Genomic DNA, 18,214 nt, shown 5'->3' on the forward strand with positions numbered 1-18,214 from the left:
AATTATCAGTGTGATGCTAAAATAATATACTAGCGATCGGCACATATGCACATTTTTACCTCAAAGAAAACATCTTCAGCAGATGTGAAATTTCCTCTGCTTTGAAATTATGGATGATTTAATGACCACTTGAGTTTTATCTCTTTCCTGAATTTCTATAATTCTTTCCCAGTAGCATGCTATGTCTGATGGCAGGCCTCAGCTCATGCTATAAAGCAATAGCGTAAATTTAAATAAAAATAATTTCCATATTCCAGACTGCTTTAAGGATCAGTTCATTCTCTCTCATTTCTTTCAAATTTTAGCTCTTGGAATGCTGCAAAATTATTTGATTAGCACCTTATTTCTTCAACTTGTATTCCTTAAATATTATTCCAACGTTGTTCCATAGTCAAATAAATTTGGGAGAGGCTATCACTGTAGCTCTATCTTAGAAAGTCACTGTGCACACGAATATAATACAGGCTCTGCGAAGGCCTGGAATAGAGGATCTAACCATTTTCCAAAGATATCGAGCATGGAACGTTTTTCGCTGGCACATCTGTTTCACCAGTCTGATAAAGAGCAGTGTTTATACCTTACATAAGAGTTCAGGATTTCTGGTCCATAGAATAAGCTTTCTCTCCATAAGTTCTCACTCCATTAATTGTCAACACAAGTGAGTTTGCTCCTTCCACACCCAAGGACATTTGTCCGTATCTGGAGACATTTTTGCCTGTCACAAATTTGGTGGGTGAGTCTGTTTGTAAACCATCGGTTGCTTCCCTTTTGTCCTTGTCTATGAGTGAGGGGGATCTGTCTAAAGTCTGGCCTCTTCAGGATTGAACTCACAGCTGGACTGGTGGTAAAGTGGCTGGGAAATCCAGGTGATTGGGATCAAAATTTGGCTCTACCATTTGCTAGCTGTGAAATTGTGAACATGTTTCTTAGCCCCCATGAGCCTCAGTCTCATTATCAGTAAAACAAAGGTACTCACAGGCTAAATGCATAGATTCTGGAGCCAAACTTTTCAGGTTTGAGTCCTGACTTGTGATTAACTATGTAAATTAAGATAAATTACTAAATCCTTCTGGGTCTCACTCTCAACTGTAAAGCAAGAATAATGATGGAAACTTCACAGGGTTGTTATAAGGATTAACTGTTAAATACATGTGTGTGTTTTTTTAAAGAACCTTAAAATTTTTCTGTAACAAACTCCAGCATCTGGAATTGGGGGGGATCTGCAGGTGTCGGTCAAGGGTGCCAGCCATGGGTGTTCAATGGTTATAGGGCAGAAAAGCAGACCAAAACTTACAGTTCCTTCTTTTAAACTGGAGACCTCTGTCAGTCTCTTCCTTCTGATAAGACATATCCAGCAACTTGCACTCAGAATTGTAATGTTTCAATGGGAAAATAGTTGTGAACAAAATCACTGCTTAATTCTCTGTTGAAATGAGTAAGACATTTTAAGTGTGTACTATGAATTAATTTTCAGTCTTGTGTAATTTAAAACTATGAATTATAATACACACATATGACATTAAAAACACTAATTATTATGAAAATTAGAAAATAATATAGTGTGGCTAAAATAAACATATAGGATTTTATAGAACTTGAAAATGATTTTAAAAATATGTTATTTCCTCCATCATGTCTTAATCAAGAGACATTATTGAATATCATGTTTTTGGGCATATATTGAACAGAAATATATGTTCAAAATTTTTCACTTATGTCACACTCTTAAGAAATGTTTACAATGTTTATAGAGTTAGCCATTATGTTTTTTTCATACAATATCTTTGTGGGGATGGCTATGACCTTTTCACATGGGGGTCACTGAGGCACAGAGAGGGAGACAGGATTCTGAGGTGAGTCCCAGGAATCCATACGCCCCTCATTCTTACCCAGTTCCTGACCCAGCCCTGCAGGCAGATGTCTGGAGTCTTTAAGCTACATGTGCCCATCTCCTTTCTCTATCTTTCCTTTCCTTGTTCTCTGTCCTATCACCAGACTCTTCAGACTACACACAAAACCTTTTTAGGCATCCATCACCTTCGATGGATTCATATTTTGTTAGTGAGAATCACTGGCATGAAATACTGTGCTGGTGCTGAGAAGAAATGATTACATTTCAATGAAAAATCTGCATATTCTGGTGTCAATAAATGGACCATCTTTCTGCCTTTCATGGGGAAGAAAAAGTACCTGATGATATGCATTTTGTTTACAGGTGTCCTTCAACTTTTAAATGTAGAAATTCAGAACTTTGGCTCACCATTGTTTTCATCCATTGAATTCACGAATGTGTCGGCAGGATCCTGGATAATATCTTCTGCTCTGCACCAAAGCTGCGGTGGGGGCATTCGCGCAGTTGCCAGTCACGGGATCATTTTAAATGACAACATAGTGTTTAGCACCGTTGGTCATGGCATTGATTTGGAGGGTCAGGCCTTTTCTCTCTCTAATAACCTTGTAGTTCTGATGACACAGTCAGCGTGGTCCACCGTTTGGGTGGCAGGCATCAAAGTGAACCAGGCAAAGGACATCACCCTCCGTGGTAATGTCGTGGCAGGATCGGAGAGACTTGGCTTTCACATCCGAGGCCAGAGGTGTTCCCCTCTTGAAGCTCTTTGGTCTGACAATGTGGCCCACTCAAGCCTTCACGGTCTTCATCTCTATAAGGAAAGTGGACTTGGCAACTGCACTAAAATCTCTGGCTTTTTGGCTTTCAAGAACTTTGACTACGGTGCCATGCTCCATGTGGAGAACAGTGTGGAGATAGAGAACGTCACTCTGGTGGACAACACTATCGGTCTTTTGGCAATAGTATATGTGTCTTCTGGTTCACAGCCTTCCATCGAAAATGTGCAGATTGTGCTTAGGAACTCAGTCATTGTGGCCACTAGCTCCTCTTTTGACTGCATTCAGGACAGGGTTAAGCCTGGCTCTGCCAACTGGACATTAGTGGACCGAGCTCCTTCCAACCCCAGAGGGGGTCGGGTTGGTATTCTGTGGCCAGTGTTCACCTCAGAACCAAATCGGTGGCCTCAGGAACCATGGCACAAAGTGAGAAATGGCCATTCAGTTTCAGGAATCATGAAGCTTCAAGGTAGGATGTTTGGGCTTATCCAAATAATGTAGTTTCATACCTCTGAGCACAGAATTTTTAATAGCATTCTGAAATTATATCAACAAAAGAGTATAGTATAGTCTAGTGCTTGTTGTACAATTGACCACCTGCTGCATATTGATAACTACACTGATGGTTGATTATAGCAGTGAGTGATTTCTTTAAAAAGTTATTGCTTTAAACATGTTGAAGAACTTTCACAGCAATTATTTAATTTGATTATATGAAAATTCTCTTAGGTAGGTGTTATTTTTCCTGTTATACAAAGGAAGAAACATAGATGCAGAAATGGTGTCTAACTGAAGTTTTCTAGTTGGTAAGGTAGCCAGGGATAAAATCAAATTTTACCACTACCTATGCAGTTAATATTCTATTAGAGCTCTTTTGTAATATTGTACTCACTCCCCATTGGATTTTATCAAACCTATGATAAAACATATCATTCTGAAGACATTGATGTGTTGGACTACTTCTATTTTGCAAATAATACTCATGTCTTGAAGAATTACAGATATTTAAGTCAAGATTTATGTAAACTCCTGGAACTAGGCTGGACAGCTTAAATTAACTCTGGACAAACAGTAGCAAAGATTGTTTAGTTGCGTAGTCTATATTTGCGGTTGGTAGTTTACATGATCTAATGCCATGATATGCTTAAATTTTTTTTCAGATGTCACCTTTTCTAGTTTTGTGAAGAGTTGCTATAGCAATGACCTAGATATATGCATTCTGCCCAATGCAGAGAACACTGGAATCATTCATCCCATAACAGCAGAGAGGACCAAAATGCTAAATATCAAAGATAAAAACAAGTTCTACTTTTCTCCTTTACAAACCAGGTACCAGTTTTAGTATTTATAAGCCATATCCATGAAATATAAAATTATTAATGGAAATAAAAAGAAGTCCTTCTGGAAAGTATGCTAGGTTAATTGAATGCCCCTCATTCTTTATGCCTCTTATGTTCAAGTGTTTTGCTATATGGTTTTTGCAGTCTCTCTCACCAAAGAGCAGAGGCTGTTTCTCTCTCTTGAATCTGGGTTCAGCAATATGACTTTCTCTGGCTAATAAAAGGTGTAGACGTGATGCAGGGCAATTTTTATTGATATTGTTTTGTCTTTATTAGAGATATTTCTTTGAAATATTTTCAATCACTGGACAAAATGTACCCTAATTCTTGTATATTCTATAGAGTATAGTGTCACTAGTCTTCAGAAGGAACCTTAGGAGCCCTTGTGCAGGGACTGGTGGGGAGAAGAAAATCATGTCTGTTGTTAAGAACCCCTGAGTTGAATAATGAGGCTTAGATAGATACTGGTGCTCAGACCAGGTGTAACCACTATTCTGGACCATATGATCTGAGAGTTTCATTCAGGAATCTGAAAACTAGATAAGGCACTATTTTTGCCATAAAAGGGAGCAGGAAAATCAGGATCAGGGAAAATGCACTACTTTTCTTCCCCATAACATTGGGATAAACTCCTATAGTAGAAAAATCACCCTAATTGGAAAGTTTTTGGCCCAATACCTATCTCTTTAAGATGCCCATTCCTGAGCTACTTTTGGTACCTAAACAATATTAGGTATGTAATTTGGGTTGTCTTATCATTTTTCTTTTATCGTCTAGTTTTCCTTATGTTCATGTATTACCTATGGGATGAAAGAATTATAAAGCTTAATAATACTAGCATCTCATTCTTTGTACTATTAATACTTAACACATGGTTGGCATGCAATAATATTTAACATTAGTACTGATGGTACTGAAAAGTATTAGACCAGGAGAAATCAAATAAGTTTTCTAAAATTCAGTGTTATAATGGTCTACTATTTGTTTATATAACCTCCTGACTCTAAATTCTGAAAGTATAGGAACCATGCCTGTATTTATCACCATTGTACTCCCCAAACTGTAAATAGTATGTTTTCAATAGATATTTGTTGAATGAGAGTATCTATTTTTACCTTGTTTGCATATGGCATAAATATAATTGACATTTATAATGATAGTCTTACAATACTGCAAGTTACCAAAGTTCCATAAAGAAATGCTTACATTATTTTCAGTAGATATTAGAATTAGGAGCATTTTATTGTATCTTACTGCTTAGAAAATTACAATCTATGTAAAGATGATATATCCAGATTATTTGGATAATAATAATGCCTTTCTTCTTGACCATATAACTGAGAAATAAAATGTTCTATAGAGTTTTATTTAATATTTATGTAACACACTACTACTAATAAGTTCCTTTTTTGTCAGATCAGTAATTTCAATATATTTCCTTTTTTGTTGCTCATGAAATGAGAGTTGCTTTCTGTCTGTCTTTCCAGGAAAGATTTAGGAACACTGGTCTGCTCTGAATCCTATTGTGAAAGTCCAAGGAAGTATCTCTTTAAGGATCTCGATGGGAGAGCCCTGAGTCTACCTCCACCGGTTTCTGTATTTCCTAAAACCAAGGCAGAATGGACTGGATCCTTCTTCAACACAGGTTGGTTATAAAGGAACTCGATGCCTCCAGTAGGGGGAGCATGCATGAAGGAGCTGGTTTGGCTGTGTTGTCTAGTGGAAACCAAATATCCTGGAGAGGAAATGAATTCTGGAGTTGGAGCCTGTGCTAATATGCTGCTCAACTCACCTGTATCAAAGGAATGTTGAGTGATTGAGAGATGCTGTGATCACTTTGTGGCCTCCATGACGTTGCCAGAGGTGTACCTATGTCAAAGGTACAGATTCCCGACACCAACTCTGTGCACCGGTGAGAACAATACTCTCACTAGCTTGGTCACCTGGGCCTGAAGCATCATTCTCAGCGCTCAGAGCTTTGCAGTGTCAGCCACAGAGCCAGCAACTCTGGCTTCTGACTGTATCTTTCTCTGTCACCAGAACTTAAGGGCTCTCAATCTGGAGAGGGTGGTGGAGTAGATGGCATGCAGTTTGCCTTCTTTTTCTCCATTTTTGTAATTGTCCCTGGGAGGTGTGTGTGTATGTGTGTGTGTGGGGGGGGGGGGGGGGAGGGAGGCTAAGCTGTGATCAAAATTCCTTCTTCTTGCTTATACAAACAGAACCCATTTACCTATCAGTTTTTATAGCTGGATCCCTAAGGAGATCATTGCCCTTCTTACTTCCACAAGCAATGAGACTGAGTTTTCTTTTCAGTTCAGGTGGAACCTACTGCAGGTAAATCTAAAAAATTTTCCCTATGGTTTTTTTTCTTCCTGCTTCAGTGGTTGATGCTTCAGACTTCTAGTCTTTCTTTCCGTTTTTAAATTTCTGAATGTGTGAATGTCCCAGAACTACATCCTCAGATATGTTTTCTTTTCTCTTTCTAATCGTTAAGCCCAAGGTTGAAATACCACTTAATGCTGAAGACTTGCAATTTATATCTCCAGCCAGACTGGATCCTGAACTTTAGTGTGGTATATCCAACTCCATTGAAAAGTATAACTGACATCTTAGACTTAACATGCCCTAAATGGGATTCTTCATCTCTGCCCCATCCATTTCCTGCTTCTTGCCTAGCTAACTCTACTTCAGAAATTGGTACCATCATTTATGAGGCGATTTAATGAAACTATCCAGAAACAATCATTTATTCTTTTTTTTTCTTCAGAACCCAAATTCTCTCACTTCTAACCATCATCATCTCCCACCTGACAAGGGAATAACCTTCTAACTAGTCTTCTTTCTTATGCTCCTGTACCCCATACAGGTCTGTTTGTCAATGATAGCCAGAGTGATCTTTCAACTTTCCAATGTTTTTTCTGTCCCCCTCAGAATGAAATCCACACTATAAGCTGTGTAGTATCTGGCTCCTGCCTGTCTCTCTCACTTCACTTTCTGTGATATCCTTTTTACTTATCATTGTCTTGTTTTTTCTTTCACATGATAAACTTATGCCTACCTCAGGGCCTTTGCATTGGCTATTTCTTCTGCCAGAAAAATCCTGTTCTCACTTCTTTGCAGAGCTGGCTCCTTCTTTTCAAATGATAACTCCACAGAGAAGCCATCTCTGACCACCCTATCGAAAATAAATGTTCCTCTATTATTCTCTAGCCCACTTATAATTGTGAGTTTTTCCTAAACTTGTGGGTTTTGGTGAGGATCCCATTTCTGTGAAATCAGTATCAAGGGATACATGTCCCATTAATTGAAATTATATTATAAATGTACCTGCCTACTTGTGGATTTACTGTTTGCCATTTTAGAGTACAAACTTCATGAGGGCAAGAATTTTGTTCAGCTTACTATTACATATTGGGGAGATGCTCAACAAATGTCAGTTGATGAACTGATCAAGGGAATAAATTATTGATAACCAAGGAGACTATTAATGCTGTTTTCCCCATATCATTTAAGAACATACAGAAGAAATTGAGGCCTTCAGGTCATTGATTTAAGGATTTATCTATAATATGGAATCCTGGAACCAAGAAGGTTCCAGGTATCTTTTTACTTGTTTTCACTTTTTTTCCATTTGAACTACTACTACTTTATAGCACTTGCCTTTTAGAAAAGTTTTACATAACTCATTAATTACCATGCAGTTTCATGCTTCAACATTGTTTAATATTTCTCTCAAAAATTTTCATAGGTTGAAGGCTTATCTTTGCAACAGAGTGAAAAGCTGTGAGGATTACAGTATAGGATTTAGAAAGTCATTACTGAGTGCATGAAGCATGCTGAGTAAATATTCATTTTGATATGTTGGTTATATCTGTTGAATATAACCAGCAAATACATATTTGCACAGAATAATGAAATCCAGGGAAACATCCATATTGAGAAAATATGTGTAGAGTAGAAAATGGGGGAAAAAAGATAGGAAGCAAATTTCCCATTTACACTAGTTCTATTCAAATAGTTTTCTTAACAAAATAATTTATTGATTTTAGAGTGAGAGGGAGGGAAGGAGAGAGAGAGAGAGAGAGAGAGAGAGAGAGAGAGAGAGAGAAACAAAGAAAGATAGATTTGCTGTTCCACTTATTTATGCATTCATTGGTTGCTTCTTGTATGTGTCCTGACCAGGAATCAAACCCAAACTTTGGCATTCAGGATGATGCTCCAAACAACTGAGCTACCTGGCCAGGGCTTCAAATAGCTTTCTGTAGTAAATTGTCTTATTGGTTTTAAAAATCATCCCCCTGTTGCAGGTGTTATGCAATCGAGAAAACATTCTTACATTTTAAAATAAGTACATGAATAATTGTGAATTTTTCCTAAACTGGTGGGTTTTGGTGAGAATCCCATTTCTGTGAAATCACTATCAAGGGATACATGTTCCAGAGTATTTAGTGAAAATTAAATTTCACAGAAGAATAAGGACTGAAGAGAGTGCCTTCAGTTGCCTCTGAAGCAGACCCTGATACAAGGTTTAGAATCCAAGTGGTTTACGTGGGGGTGAATCAGGAAAGCAGGGAAGGGGGAAATGAGCCAGGGAAAAGACTGAGGCCATTAAGGGATGTGTTACCACCCTGGACAGCTGGAGCTCAAGTCTGGTGGGGAACTCTAGGAGACCAAGGGAACATGACCCAAAGTATCCCAGCTAAGTCCTGACGAAGCTAAGGTATTTATACCTCAAATCCCTATTTATCTCTGGCTGAGGGGTGCTATTGGGGACATTAACTCTCTGGTCCTCTGGCTTTCCTGGAACACAGGCCAATTGTGCTCTTTCCCATGGCCAGAAAAGTCCCTTCTCAAAAGGGAGCCATCGTTTTTGTAGCAGCAGTCTTTTGTTTGTGAAGGGGAGTGCCAAAGCCGTTTGGTGTAGCTCTGAAATGTCTGTCCAATCCTCCGTGTGTGAATAATAATGTTCTTTGATGAAATCTTAGGTAGTTCTAACCATGTGATGTAACTACACTATTTAGGCACCAACATGCTCTTGCTCCTGGTTGCAATGCTGTGTGTTTTATTTCCACCAGTCTCTGTGTTGGATGTTAAACATGATTCAATGATGGTAAAACTCCAGCTATTGCATACCATTTACTATCAATGTGTGGACAAGCATGAGCATGTGTGTGGGCGGCTGAATGTATAGAGGGAGGTATATATGACTGACTACTTTAAACTCCTGATGTTCTAAAGCTTTATAACATTTTAAATGAGGTTACTATAGGTTCCAACTGCGTGGATTCCCACAGTAGAATCTGCTGTTTACTGCACTAAAAATAAAATCTGTGTCCTCTTGCAAGGAAGAAGACAGCCATAGTAAATGGTGCCTTCCGCGAGCTAACAGAATGTAATATTTTCCTTTGACCCCCAAATATGAATAGAACCCCTCCTTCCCTAATTCAAGTCCATTTTTATTTTTTAAACCATTCTCTACTATGCTACTTGCCTGTTCATAACCTGGTGGATGAGAAAAGTACAAAGTTAATCTCAAGAGCATGAATATCTATTTTGTATTTTCCTCTTTCAAGACAAGAATCTATGATCTTCTATAAAACAGCGAGAGCAGTGCAGCACAGATGAAAAGAAGGCCATTGGAACCAGCTTTCACTTTTATTCCACATGGCACTGCCTTTCTCAATTTTATTGGCAGCTTGAAATCCATTGCCTTTGAGGTTTAGTTTTAACTTGAAAAGACAGATTTCATTTGCACATATACGTTCACACTGCAAAACTACCCACTCAGACAGATATCCACAGGTCCCTCATATTGTCATATTCCCCAGCATCAGGAGCAAAAATTACCCAAGTGGGTCAGCTCTGAGGAATGCTGTGCCAGTGGGCTTTTTATCTGTGCAACGCAGGGTGTATAGCCAGGGGAAAGTGAGCTGCTAATTTTGGTTTGTACTTATCTGTAAGTTTGCATTTGCAGCCAACTTTGAAACATGCGTGACAAAGAGTGCAAGGCAGCTAATCCCAAGCAGATCCTCTAAGAACCATTTGCATTTTATTCTAGAAAGGATTTAGTTTTATTATGGAGGCATCTGATCATCTGAAAATCCAAAATCATTTAGAAAAACAAAGTCTTGAAATTCATATCCCATTTAGGGAAGACTAGATAGATATCAGAGTTTACCACTTTGCTTTTCACTCATTTCCTGTCAGTCCCAGACGACAAATAGGTAGTATCACCTCTCAGACCAGTTCTTGCATGTGGAACACTGAACTGAACAAAAAAATCAGGGCTTTAGTTTCTATGGCATTTGACAATTTCTCAGACGTGATGAGGACGGTAGAGGGAGATGAAGTGAAGCTGGCATGCACTGAGCATGCACTGAGCGCGCTGAGTGTTCAGCACTGAGGCTGGCATTTTCATTTATTCAGCGAATGCATGTTGACCACTCTACCCGCACCTTTGCAAGGATGGAGCTGTCATTGTGAACAAGGCAACATTCATCAAACTTAGGTTCAAATAAATAAATTTATGAAAAAATAAATAAAAGTATTCCAATAGTGATGAGAATTATAAAAAGGTGAAATAGGGTTAGAGAGGTAGATTGAGATGTGTGTGTGTGTGTGTGTGTGTGTGTGTGTGTGTGTGTGTGTGTAACGAAGTTGCTATTTGAAATAGTTACATTTCCAATGAGCCTGAATGAGGAGTGATGAGTCACACTGCTCTGAGCAGAGGGAGGGGCGGGCCAGGACACTGATGTGATTGGCCTCAATGTGTGGGAGGGGTGGGTGGGAAGGAGATGGGTGCCACTGGTAAGTAGTGAATGAGAAGGAACAATTGGAGCTAGCTAGGAGCTAGGCCGGGGTCATTTAGTAAGATGGTGTTGGGGGGTTTTAAGAAAGGTGATCATAGGATTTTATTCACTCTTTGGAAAGGTAAGACAAGGTGCTGTGGAGTGAATGGATAGTGGGTGGGAGCAGGGCTGGGAGCAGGCAGTACATGAGGAAGCTGAAGTTAAGGAGGCCCAAGAGCTGCATTACCCCATGCGTGGCCCTGTGCTGGCTCACAAACTCTTGCACCGGTTCACAGTGAGATAATTACAGAAAGCTGTCACTTAGAAACAAAACAATCTGACAGAGTAGTCTTATATCTGTTGAATCTAAAAAATAAATCTTGGGCTTTTATGTTGTATGTCTAATTTGTCTGATAAGGTATACTGTATTTTTAAAAGTATTGGTCCACAAAGGACTGGAAATTTAAAAACAAACAAGCAAAACAAAACCAAAAACCCCTGTTCTCCTGCCAAACTTTCTCCAGTTGAGGAGATGCATTTCATGTCCTAAGAAAAGTGTCTCCAAAGCTGGCTTATCATTAGGACATTAAACACTCATGCCTATGTTGAGGGGATTTTGAGTCAATAGGTGTTTGTGAGGCCCGAGCCTTTGTGTTTGTGTGTGCGCGCGCACATACACACACACACACACCCTCCCCAAGTGATTCCACTGTGAGAAAGTTTAAGAATCACTACTATAGAGTTATAGGCTGCCTTTGCAGTAAATATGCTGAATGTTAAGAAGACAATTAATACTTTTAATTAATTTAAAAAGTGGGCAGCCTTTTTTCAACTTCTCATGAAAAATCAAGAATAGCTTTCTGTGCCAAATACCAACAGACATAAACATACTTGCTTATATACACACTGGGTATATTTCCAAAAGGGAAAAGAACATTAACACAAAAAAAAATACACCAACCATTTTAAAACATAGATTATTTTTCCTAGTTTTGGAGTTGAGTGACCTCAGAATGCCATTTTCATACACATCACAGGATAAAAATGGGTACAATGCTAAGTTTATTTTTTAATTCTACATTGAATCATTATATTAAAAACTGAAATTCGTGATAAGCTTTTCCCACACTTCCCTTGACGTCCTTCCCAGCGAAGTGCCTGGGTCTGACCTTCGGGGCAGGTGAGAGTTTCTCATTCTTTACTGTGAGAGGGTAAGAAACATTTTTCAAATTGTGTTACTTCTTGGTCGCCTCTTGAGAAAGAAAGTTGTAAACCATAGTGGAGACCTTAAAAGAGACTGGCCTCAAATCAAAAATAAAAGATTAGGTGGATAAAAAAGAAAATAAAGCTGGCATTTGACTGTCAGCTCGGAGAGTGATGAAGAGGTTTCCAGCTGAATAATGGGAAAGCTCAGTAATGTGGAGACGGAGATGTGGGCTCGGCGGCTTCACAGACAGTGGCTAGCGTTTTCTCAACTCTTTGTTGCTAGAACTTGAAATGTGTCTTTTCTTTAAGCTTTCTAGGCTTCTCGTTCCTCCCATTTGTCCTGGAATGACAGCAAGATGGTATTATAAAACGGGGAGAAGGGAGAGGGAGGGAGGAATGAGAGGACAGAGTGGAGAGAGGGAACGGTTGTTAGGAAATTTGTCTGCAAATATCTGTGCTCGCCGAGGCCTTTTTCTGCTAGCTGGAGGGGGAAATACCATTCTCTTTTCCCCAGCAATTACAGGCCCCAAAGATTGAAACTTGGTATATAGCTCTTTAATCTCAGCAGATATTTATGGTTAAACATTAGACTTTTAGGATTCCAGATGTCAGGGTATTAAAATATAAAGGCACAGTGGCGTCTCAGAAAATATTAGAATCTGTGGAATATGTGGCTGCAGGGATTCCTATCCCAAGCAGAGGGGGATAAAGCTCGCAGTGATACTTTGCAAGACCCAAAGAGCACCTTTCCTTCACCTTATTCTCTCACTCCCCATGACTTGCCTGGTCTCCAGGCAGTGAATGGCATAACAATTTCTAATTGCATTTTGAAATAGTCCATGCTGTGCATGGGAGTGGATTTTCATGTGCGATTTTTAAAGGGTGATGCGGAAAGGCATACGGTGCATGGGAGGGAATGGTTTCCTTTTTCTCTTCATTCAGTCTAGGCATTTTGTCCTTGAGATTGTCTTCTCCTCGAGTCTTCCATGAACAAATAATACTTGTTAACTGTCACCATGCTTCTGACTCTATGCTAAGACCTTCAGATGAATTATCTCATGTAATTTAATGCCATCGACAGGATCTTTCTTATGAAATAGACTAGTAGCCCGTTTGCACGAAGATTCGTGCAATAGACCTTCATTCACCTGGCTGCCTGCACCAGTTTTCTTCCCGCACCAGGGACACAGGCCTTGGCTGTGGCCACCGCCTTCTGCCTTTTTCAGGGTCGGGGCTTGGCCCCGGGCGGTGGCCTTGGGCTCGGGGGCACTCAACATCCTTGCTAAGGATCGCAGGAGCCGACCCCCAGTGGTTTCCTGCGATCCGTGCAGGCTGCCCACTGGTGCCCAAGGCCGGGAAAGCCCCCGCCCCAGGCTTTCCTGGCCTTGGGCTTGCCGCACCCAGCGTCCCTGCTACCGATCACAGGAGCCGACCCCCAGTGGTTTCCTGCGATCGGTGCAGGCTCCCCGCTGGTGCCCAAGGCCCGGAAAGCCTCGGACCCTGGGACCCCCGGGAGGGGCGGGAGGGGCCGGCCACGCCCCCCGGGGTGCCGATGGCCCCAGGCACCCCCGGGAGCGGCGGCATGGGCCCGGCCATGCCCCCCGGGGTGCCGATCGCCCCAGGCACCCCGGGGAGTGGCGGCATGGGCCCGGCCACGCCCCCCGGGGTGCTAATTGCCCCAGGCACCCCGGGGAGCGGCGGCATGGGCCCGGCCACTGGGCACCGCCATCTTGATCTTCTCAACAGCGGATATGCCACCTGGAGTCCCGCCCCCAGCCTCCTGCCGGCCCAATCGTGGGCATAGCGGAGGTGCGGTCAATTTGCATGTTTCTCTATTATAAGGTAAGATAGTCCCCCCATCTGTTGATGTGGAAACTGATCTAGAGACATTAGGTTACTTGCCCAAGTCATACAACTAATTAATAGGAGAGTCAGGACTGACTCTGTGTTTTTAACACTATGCCATATTGTACACAGTTCCCTCCTTCTAGGATTTCTTCCTTCTTTCTGTGCATTCTCCAATATCAGGTCTATCAGCTTTTTATCAAACAGAAAGTCCTGTCTAAACAGAACAAAGCAAAATGTGCAATTATCCAGCAATTATCCCTCCCAACTAGCAATAGTAACAGTTACCATTTATCCAGCAGATTCCATGTGCCAGGCATTGTGGTAAGTGGTTTATAAACATTCCCATTTATCCTTTCAACAACCTTAACATGTAGGGATTGTTATTCCTTTTCAGCATCTAAAGAAGTAGGGATTTAGAATAGTTAACTCATTTTTCACGGTCCCACGGCTAGCATGTGCAGAACCAAGATTTATTATCTATATTTGTCTGACTCCAAAGTCTGGGCTTGCAACCACTTCTAGATGATTATCATCTTGTGGCCTGAGCCATGGTGGGGTGCTATACTGAGATATATTTAACTGGGTAACTTACATATTTCCATTTTACATGGTAGCAAATCGAATTTTTAGTTAAAAAATAACTCAATTATTATAACATTTTTGAAAGGCAATGTAATAGCATCCACAAAAAGGCCATATATATGACCATTTTTCATGTACAGACTGGTCCCTGTCACATCCAAGAAAAGCATTGCCAGTGTTAATCACTGGAGGTTGTGTGATGATACCTCATAGGATAGTATGAGCTTTGGTCATGAGACCAAAATTTTATTATAGTAATTTTTCTCTAGCTTCTTTTTCCCTCAGTGAGCTCATGTAGTTTTTTTGTTTTGTTTCTGTTTTCCTATTTAGACAAATATTTATTGAGTGCCCAGTGAGAGCAAAGCACTACTTTCTGTTGGTGTATCATAAAGGGGCATCAAGATAGATAAGAAACCCTTCCCACCCTCATGTAGGGGGCAGGAGGGCCAGGCTACATGACAGAGAAAAAGAGTTGTTATAAAATTGGCACAGTGTACGTTGGAGAGATCACGTAGTTGGGGATATAGACAAGGGCTTTAAGAAAGAAATAGAATTTGCCATTAGCCTAGACCAGTGGTCGGCAAACTCATTAGTCAACAGAGCCAAATATCAACAGTACAAGGATTGAAATTTCTTTTGAGAGCCAAATTTTTTAAACTTAAATTTCTTCTAACGCCACTTCTTCAAAATAGACTCGCCCAGGCCATGGTATTTTGTGGAAGAGCCACACTCAGGGCCAAAGAGCCGCATGTGGCTCGCGAGCCGCAGTTTGCCGACCACGGGCCTAGACCATTGGTTAAAGCTTTAAAAGACATATAAGAAAGAGGGAAGGAAAAGAGTTGTGTTTTCAAGCAGCAGACACACGGCTGTCCTCTGTGTAGCAATATAGAAGCCCCACCCACACACAGGGAGTTGGGTCTCTGCCTCTTTATGCCCTTGTTTTACCATCACTCAGTTCTATTATAACCCATCTCATGCTCTACTGACATCATTCTACAAGCCCTGACTTCTCATCAGACTGTGCATTCCTTGAAGACAAAAATCTTTAAAGTTTTAGTATAATCTCTGGAACATAAGGCATGATTAGTAAATATTTGTTGAATGAGGGTTTAAATGAATAAATAGATGAATAAATGAGTGAAAATTTTAAAAATTCAAATTTAGTTTGCTAGTCACCTATTTCACAAAGTAAATATTATAGATTTACTTAATGTAAATTTTTTTTGTAGCATTTTAAAATAATGTTCTGTATTCATTAATCTCAGGAGATTGTTCATGGCCAAATAAATTTTTAAAAACTCTGTTGCCATTTTGGAGATTCATCATGTGCATTAAAATATTAAAGGTTCTGATAAGTCCTGCAATTAAATTTCTAAAATAATATTTAAATTTGTGTTATGCAGTATTTCTTAAACTTTTTAACTAGAGAATACTTGTTTACACTACACATTAGTGGTCCTTGAGATTAGTATAATTTTCAGAATGAATTTTGGGAAATATATTAGTTGTTAGGAATATATGCCAGTTGAAAAAAAAAAATCTCACAGCATCTTTAATTTGGATGGTTCCCTGAAGGCTAATATGTTCCACTTCCCATTCAATGTATGGATGACCTCTACCTTTACTTTTCCCAGGAAGTGGGTATCCACTCTCTTACAAGGCTTCCTAATATATTTTGAATAATTTTACTTTTTAGGATCTTCTTTCTATGATTTCCACCCAGTGAGCTAGTTTTTCTTCTAATATGACACATTATAAGTCTAGTTGTTTCCACATTACAGCCCTTTCCATATTTAAGGATAATAAAACAGCAATCTTTGACCCAATATGCCTCTTTCAAGCATAATAATTCTAAATTTCATCTGATAGTCAATATATGACAGATTGTTTTTTAGTCTCCACTCTTTAGACTGGCTTATATTTTATATTCTTTAGTTTGTCAATGATTTTTCCAAAATGTAGAAATTAGTCCTTTTGCATATGAGTTGCAAGATTTTTTCTAGTTTTTTAGTTTAGTTTAGATTTTAATATTCTTTGCAGACATTTTTAATTCTTATAGTCAAAATTTTCAAATCTTTTTGTATGTTTTCTAGATTTTTATGTATGCTAAGAAAGATCTCCACAACTCTAAGATCATTTAACTTCATTAATATTTTCTGTTAATTCTAATGATTCATTTTTATCTTTAACCCATGTAGAATTTATTTTTGTGAAGAAAAAGATATAAATTTATAAATTTATTAATCTAATGCTTCAACATCATTAATTGAAGAATTTCTATTTTCCTATAATTTAAAACATCATCTTTGTTATAAACTATGTTCTCAAAGACATTTAGATTTATTTCTGACTTTTAAAAATAAAAATATTTTGCTCCATCCTTATACCATCTATTTATAGGATATTTTTAATGATTGCATTCAAATTGTCAAAAAATTGCATTAGTTTTTATAGTGAGTATGCAAATATATGGAAATAAGCTGAAAACTAGATCAAACAATCTTCAAATCCATAAAATTGAAATGAGAAAGTTTCATAAATTTGTTTGGTACCTATTGGTAAGGCACAAACATTTTATTTATTGATGGGGCTGCTTAAGTATTCCCTTCCATTAAAATGCACACACATAAATGTAAAATAATCAAACAGACAAACAACATCCGTCTTAGGTATAAAATGAGTTGAAATTTGAGCTTCTACCTGCTAAATCTCTCAATACTACTGTACCGAAAGAATGAAATGCAAGATTCTTCTATTATTAAAATTTGAAAAATGAAAACACATGAATTCCTAAAAATAAGGTGGGAATTTTTCAAAGAGAAAGAAAAAAAAAAAAGAAAATGAAAAAGAGAAAAGAGAGAGCCAGTATATTGCCATGGCGAAAAGTAAAATAATTTCTTTTAGTTACAGGCGTTCAAAAATTTCCCTGCTTGTGGAATACTGATGTTACTGTTTCTCATACAACAAAAGCATAGAAATGCGAATAGATCTCAATAAAATGTGGGGAAACGGTTCTCAAAAACTGTTCTCAAAGGTCACTTGATGGAGCCTCTTGGCATCAGGCAACCATCTAATGGCCTATACCTGTGACTCAGCGACTTTTAAGAAATTATCTTTAAGATTTTGGTTGAGTGAATAAATGAAATAGTAAAACACACACTAAAAAAGAAAAGACTCTGCCTTGTACCTGTCTGCCATCCTGATCTTTAATACCACTGCTCAGAGGGATCAACTGGGAAGTTACCATTTAAAAAAATCATCTATAGGTATGATTATTTTAATAAGAATAATGATAGTAAAACTCATTTATGTAACAAATGGGAATCCTGAAAAATGAGTTGGTTATTATGTAAAGCATGTCAAGAAAAGAGAGACCGAGGAAAATAAATTTTCGTACATCTGGAAGCCAATCTTTCGACTACAGAATTAGGGACTCCCTGTAGGACCCAGTTCCAATTTTCTTAGGTCCCTCTCAGGAGAAATATTAATAAAAATTGAATAGAAGTTCCTGAAAGTAATTGCCATGGAGAAAGGGAGTCAAAGTTGATATTTTAATGCGGCTGAGGGTAATAACCTTTTCCCTTTTGGGTGATGTTGGTAAGATGCACCTTTCCTTGAGCATATGAATCTTAACCTGATTTTGGTCTTATTTTTATTAAAGTTGAAGCAGGAAAATACTTTATTTTGATATGCAATGAAATATACACTGAGTGGTCAGATTATTATGATCTCTGAACACATAATAATCTGGCCACTCAGTGTATATCCTATATAATAAAAGGCTAATATGCAAATTATCCCCTCTACCAGGAGTTTGACCAGCAG

The 18,214-nt window shown here is 38.9% G+C and overlaps 1 protein-coding gene across 1 annotated transcript in view; it reads left to right on the forward strand.

The window, feature by feature from the left end:
* The window catches only part of PKHD1 (PKHD1 ciliary IPT domain containing fibrocystin/polyductin), a gene marked incomplete at its 3' end in the record, with an annotated part of 394,211 nt that overhangs the window by 287,109 nt on the left and 88,888 nt on the right, over window positions 1-18,214 (forward strand). Inside the window, exons 57-59 of the mRNA XM_079780770.1 lie at window positions 2,216-3,094; window positions 3,786-3,954; window positions 5,453-5,610. Of these exons, the coding sequence (XP_079636896.1) occupies window positions 2,216-3,094; window positions 3,786-3,954; window positions 5,453-5,610 (1,206 nt within the window). The remainder of the gene's footprint in view (window positions 1-2,215; window positions 3,095-3,785; window positions 3,955-5,452; window positions 5,611-18,214) is intronic.

Source organism: Cnephaeus nilssonii, assembly GCF_951640355.1.
Source record: "Cnephaeus nilssonii genome assembly, chromosome: 9".
NCBI classification, from domain to species: domain Eukaryota; kingdom Metazoa; phylum Chordata; class Mammalia; order Chiroptera; family Vespertilionidae; genus Cnephaeus; species Cnephaeus nilssonii.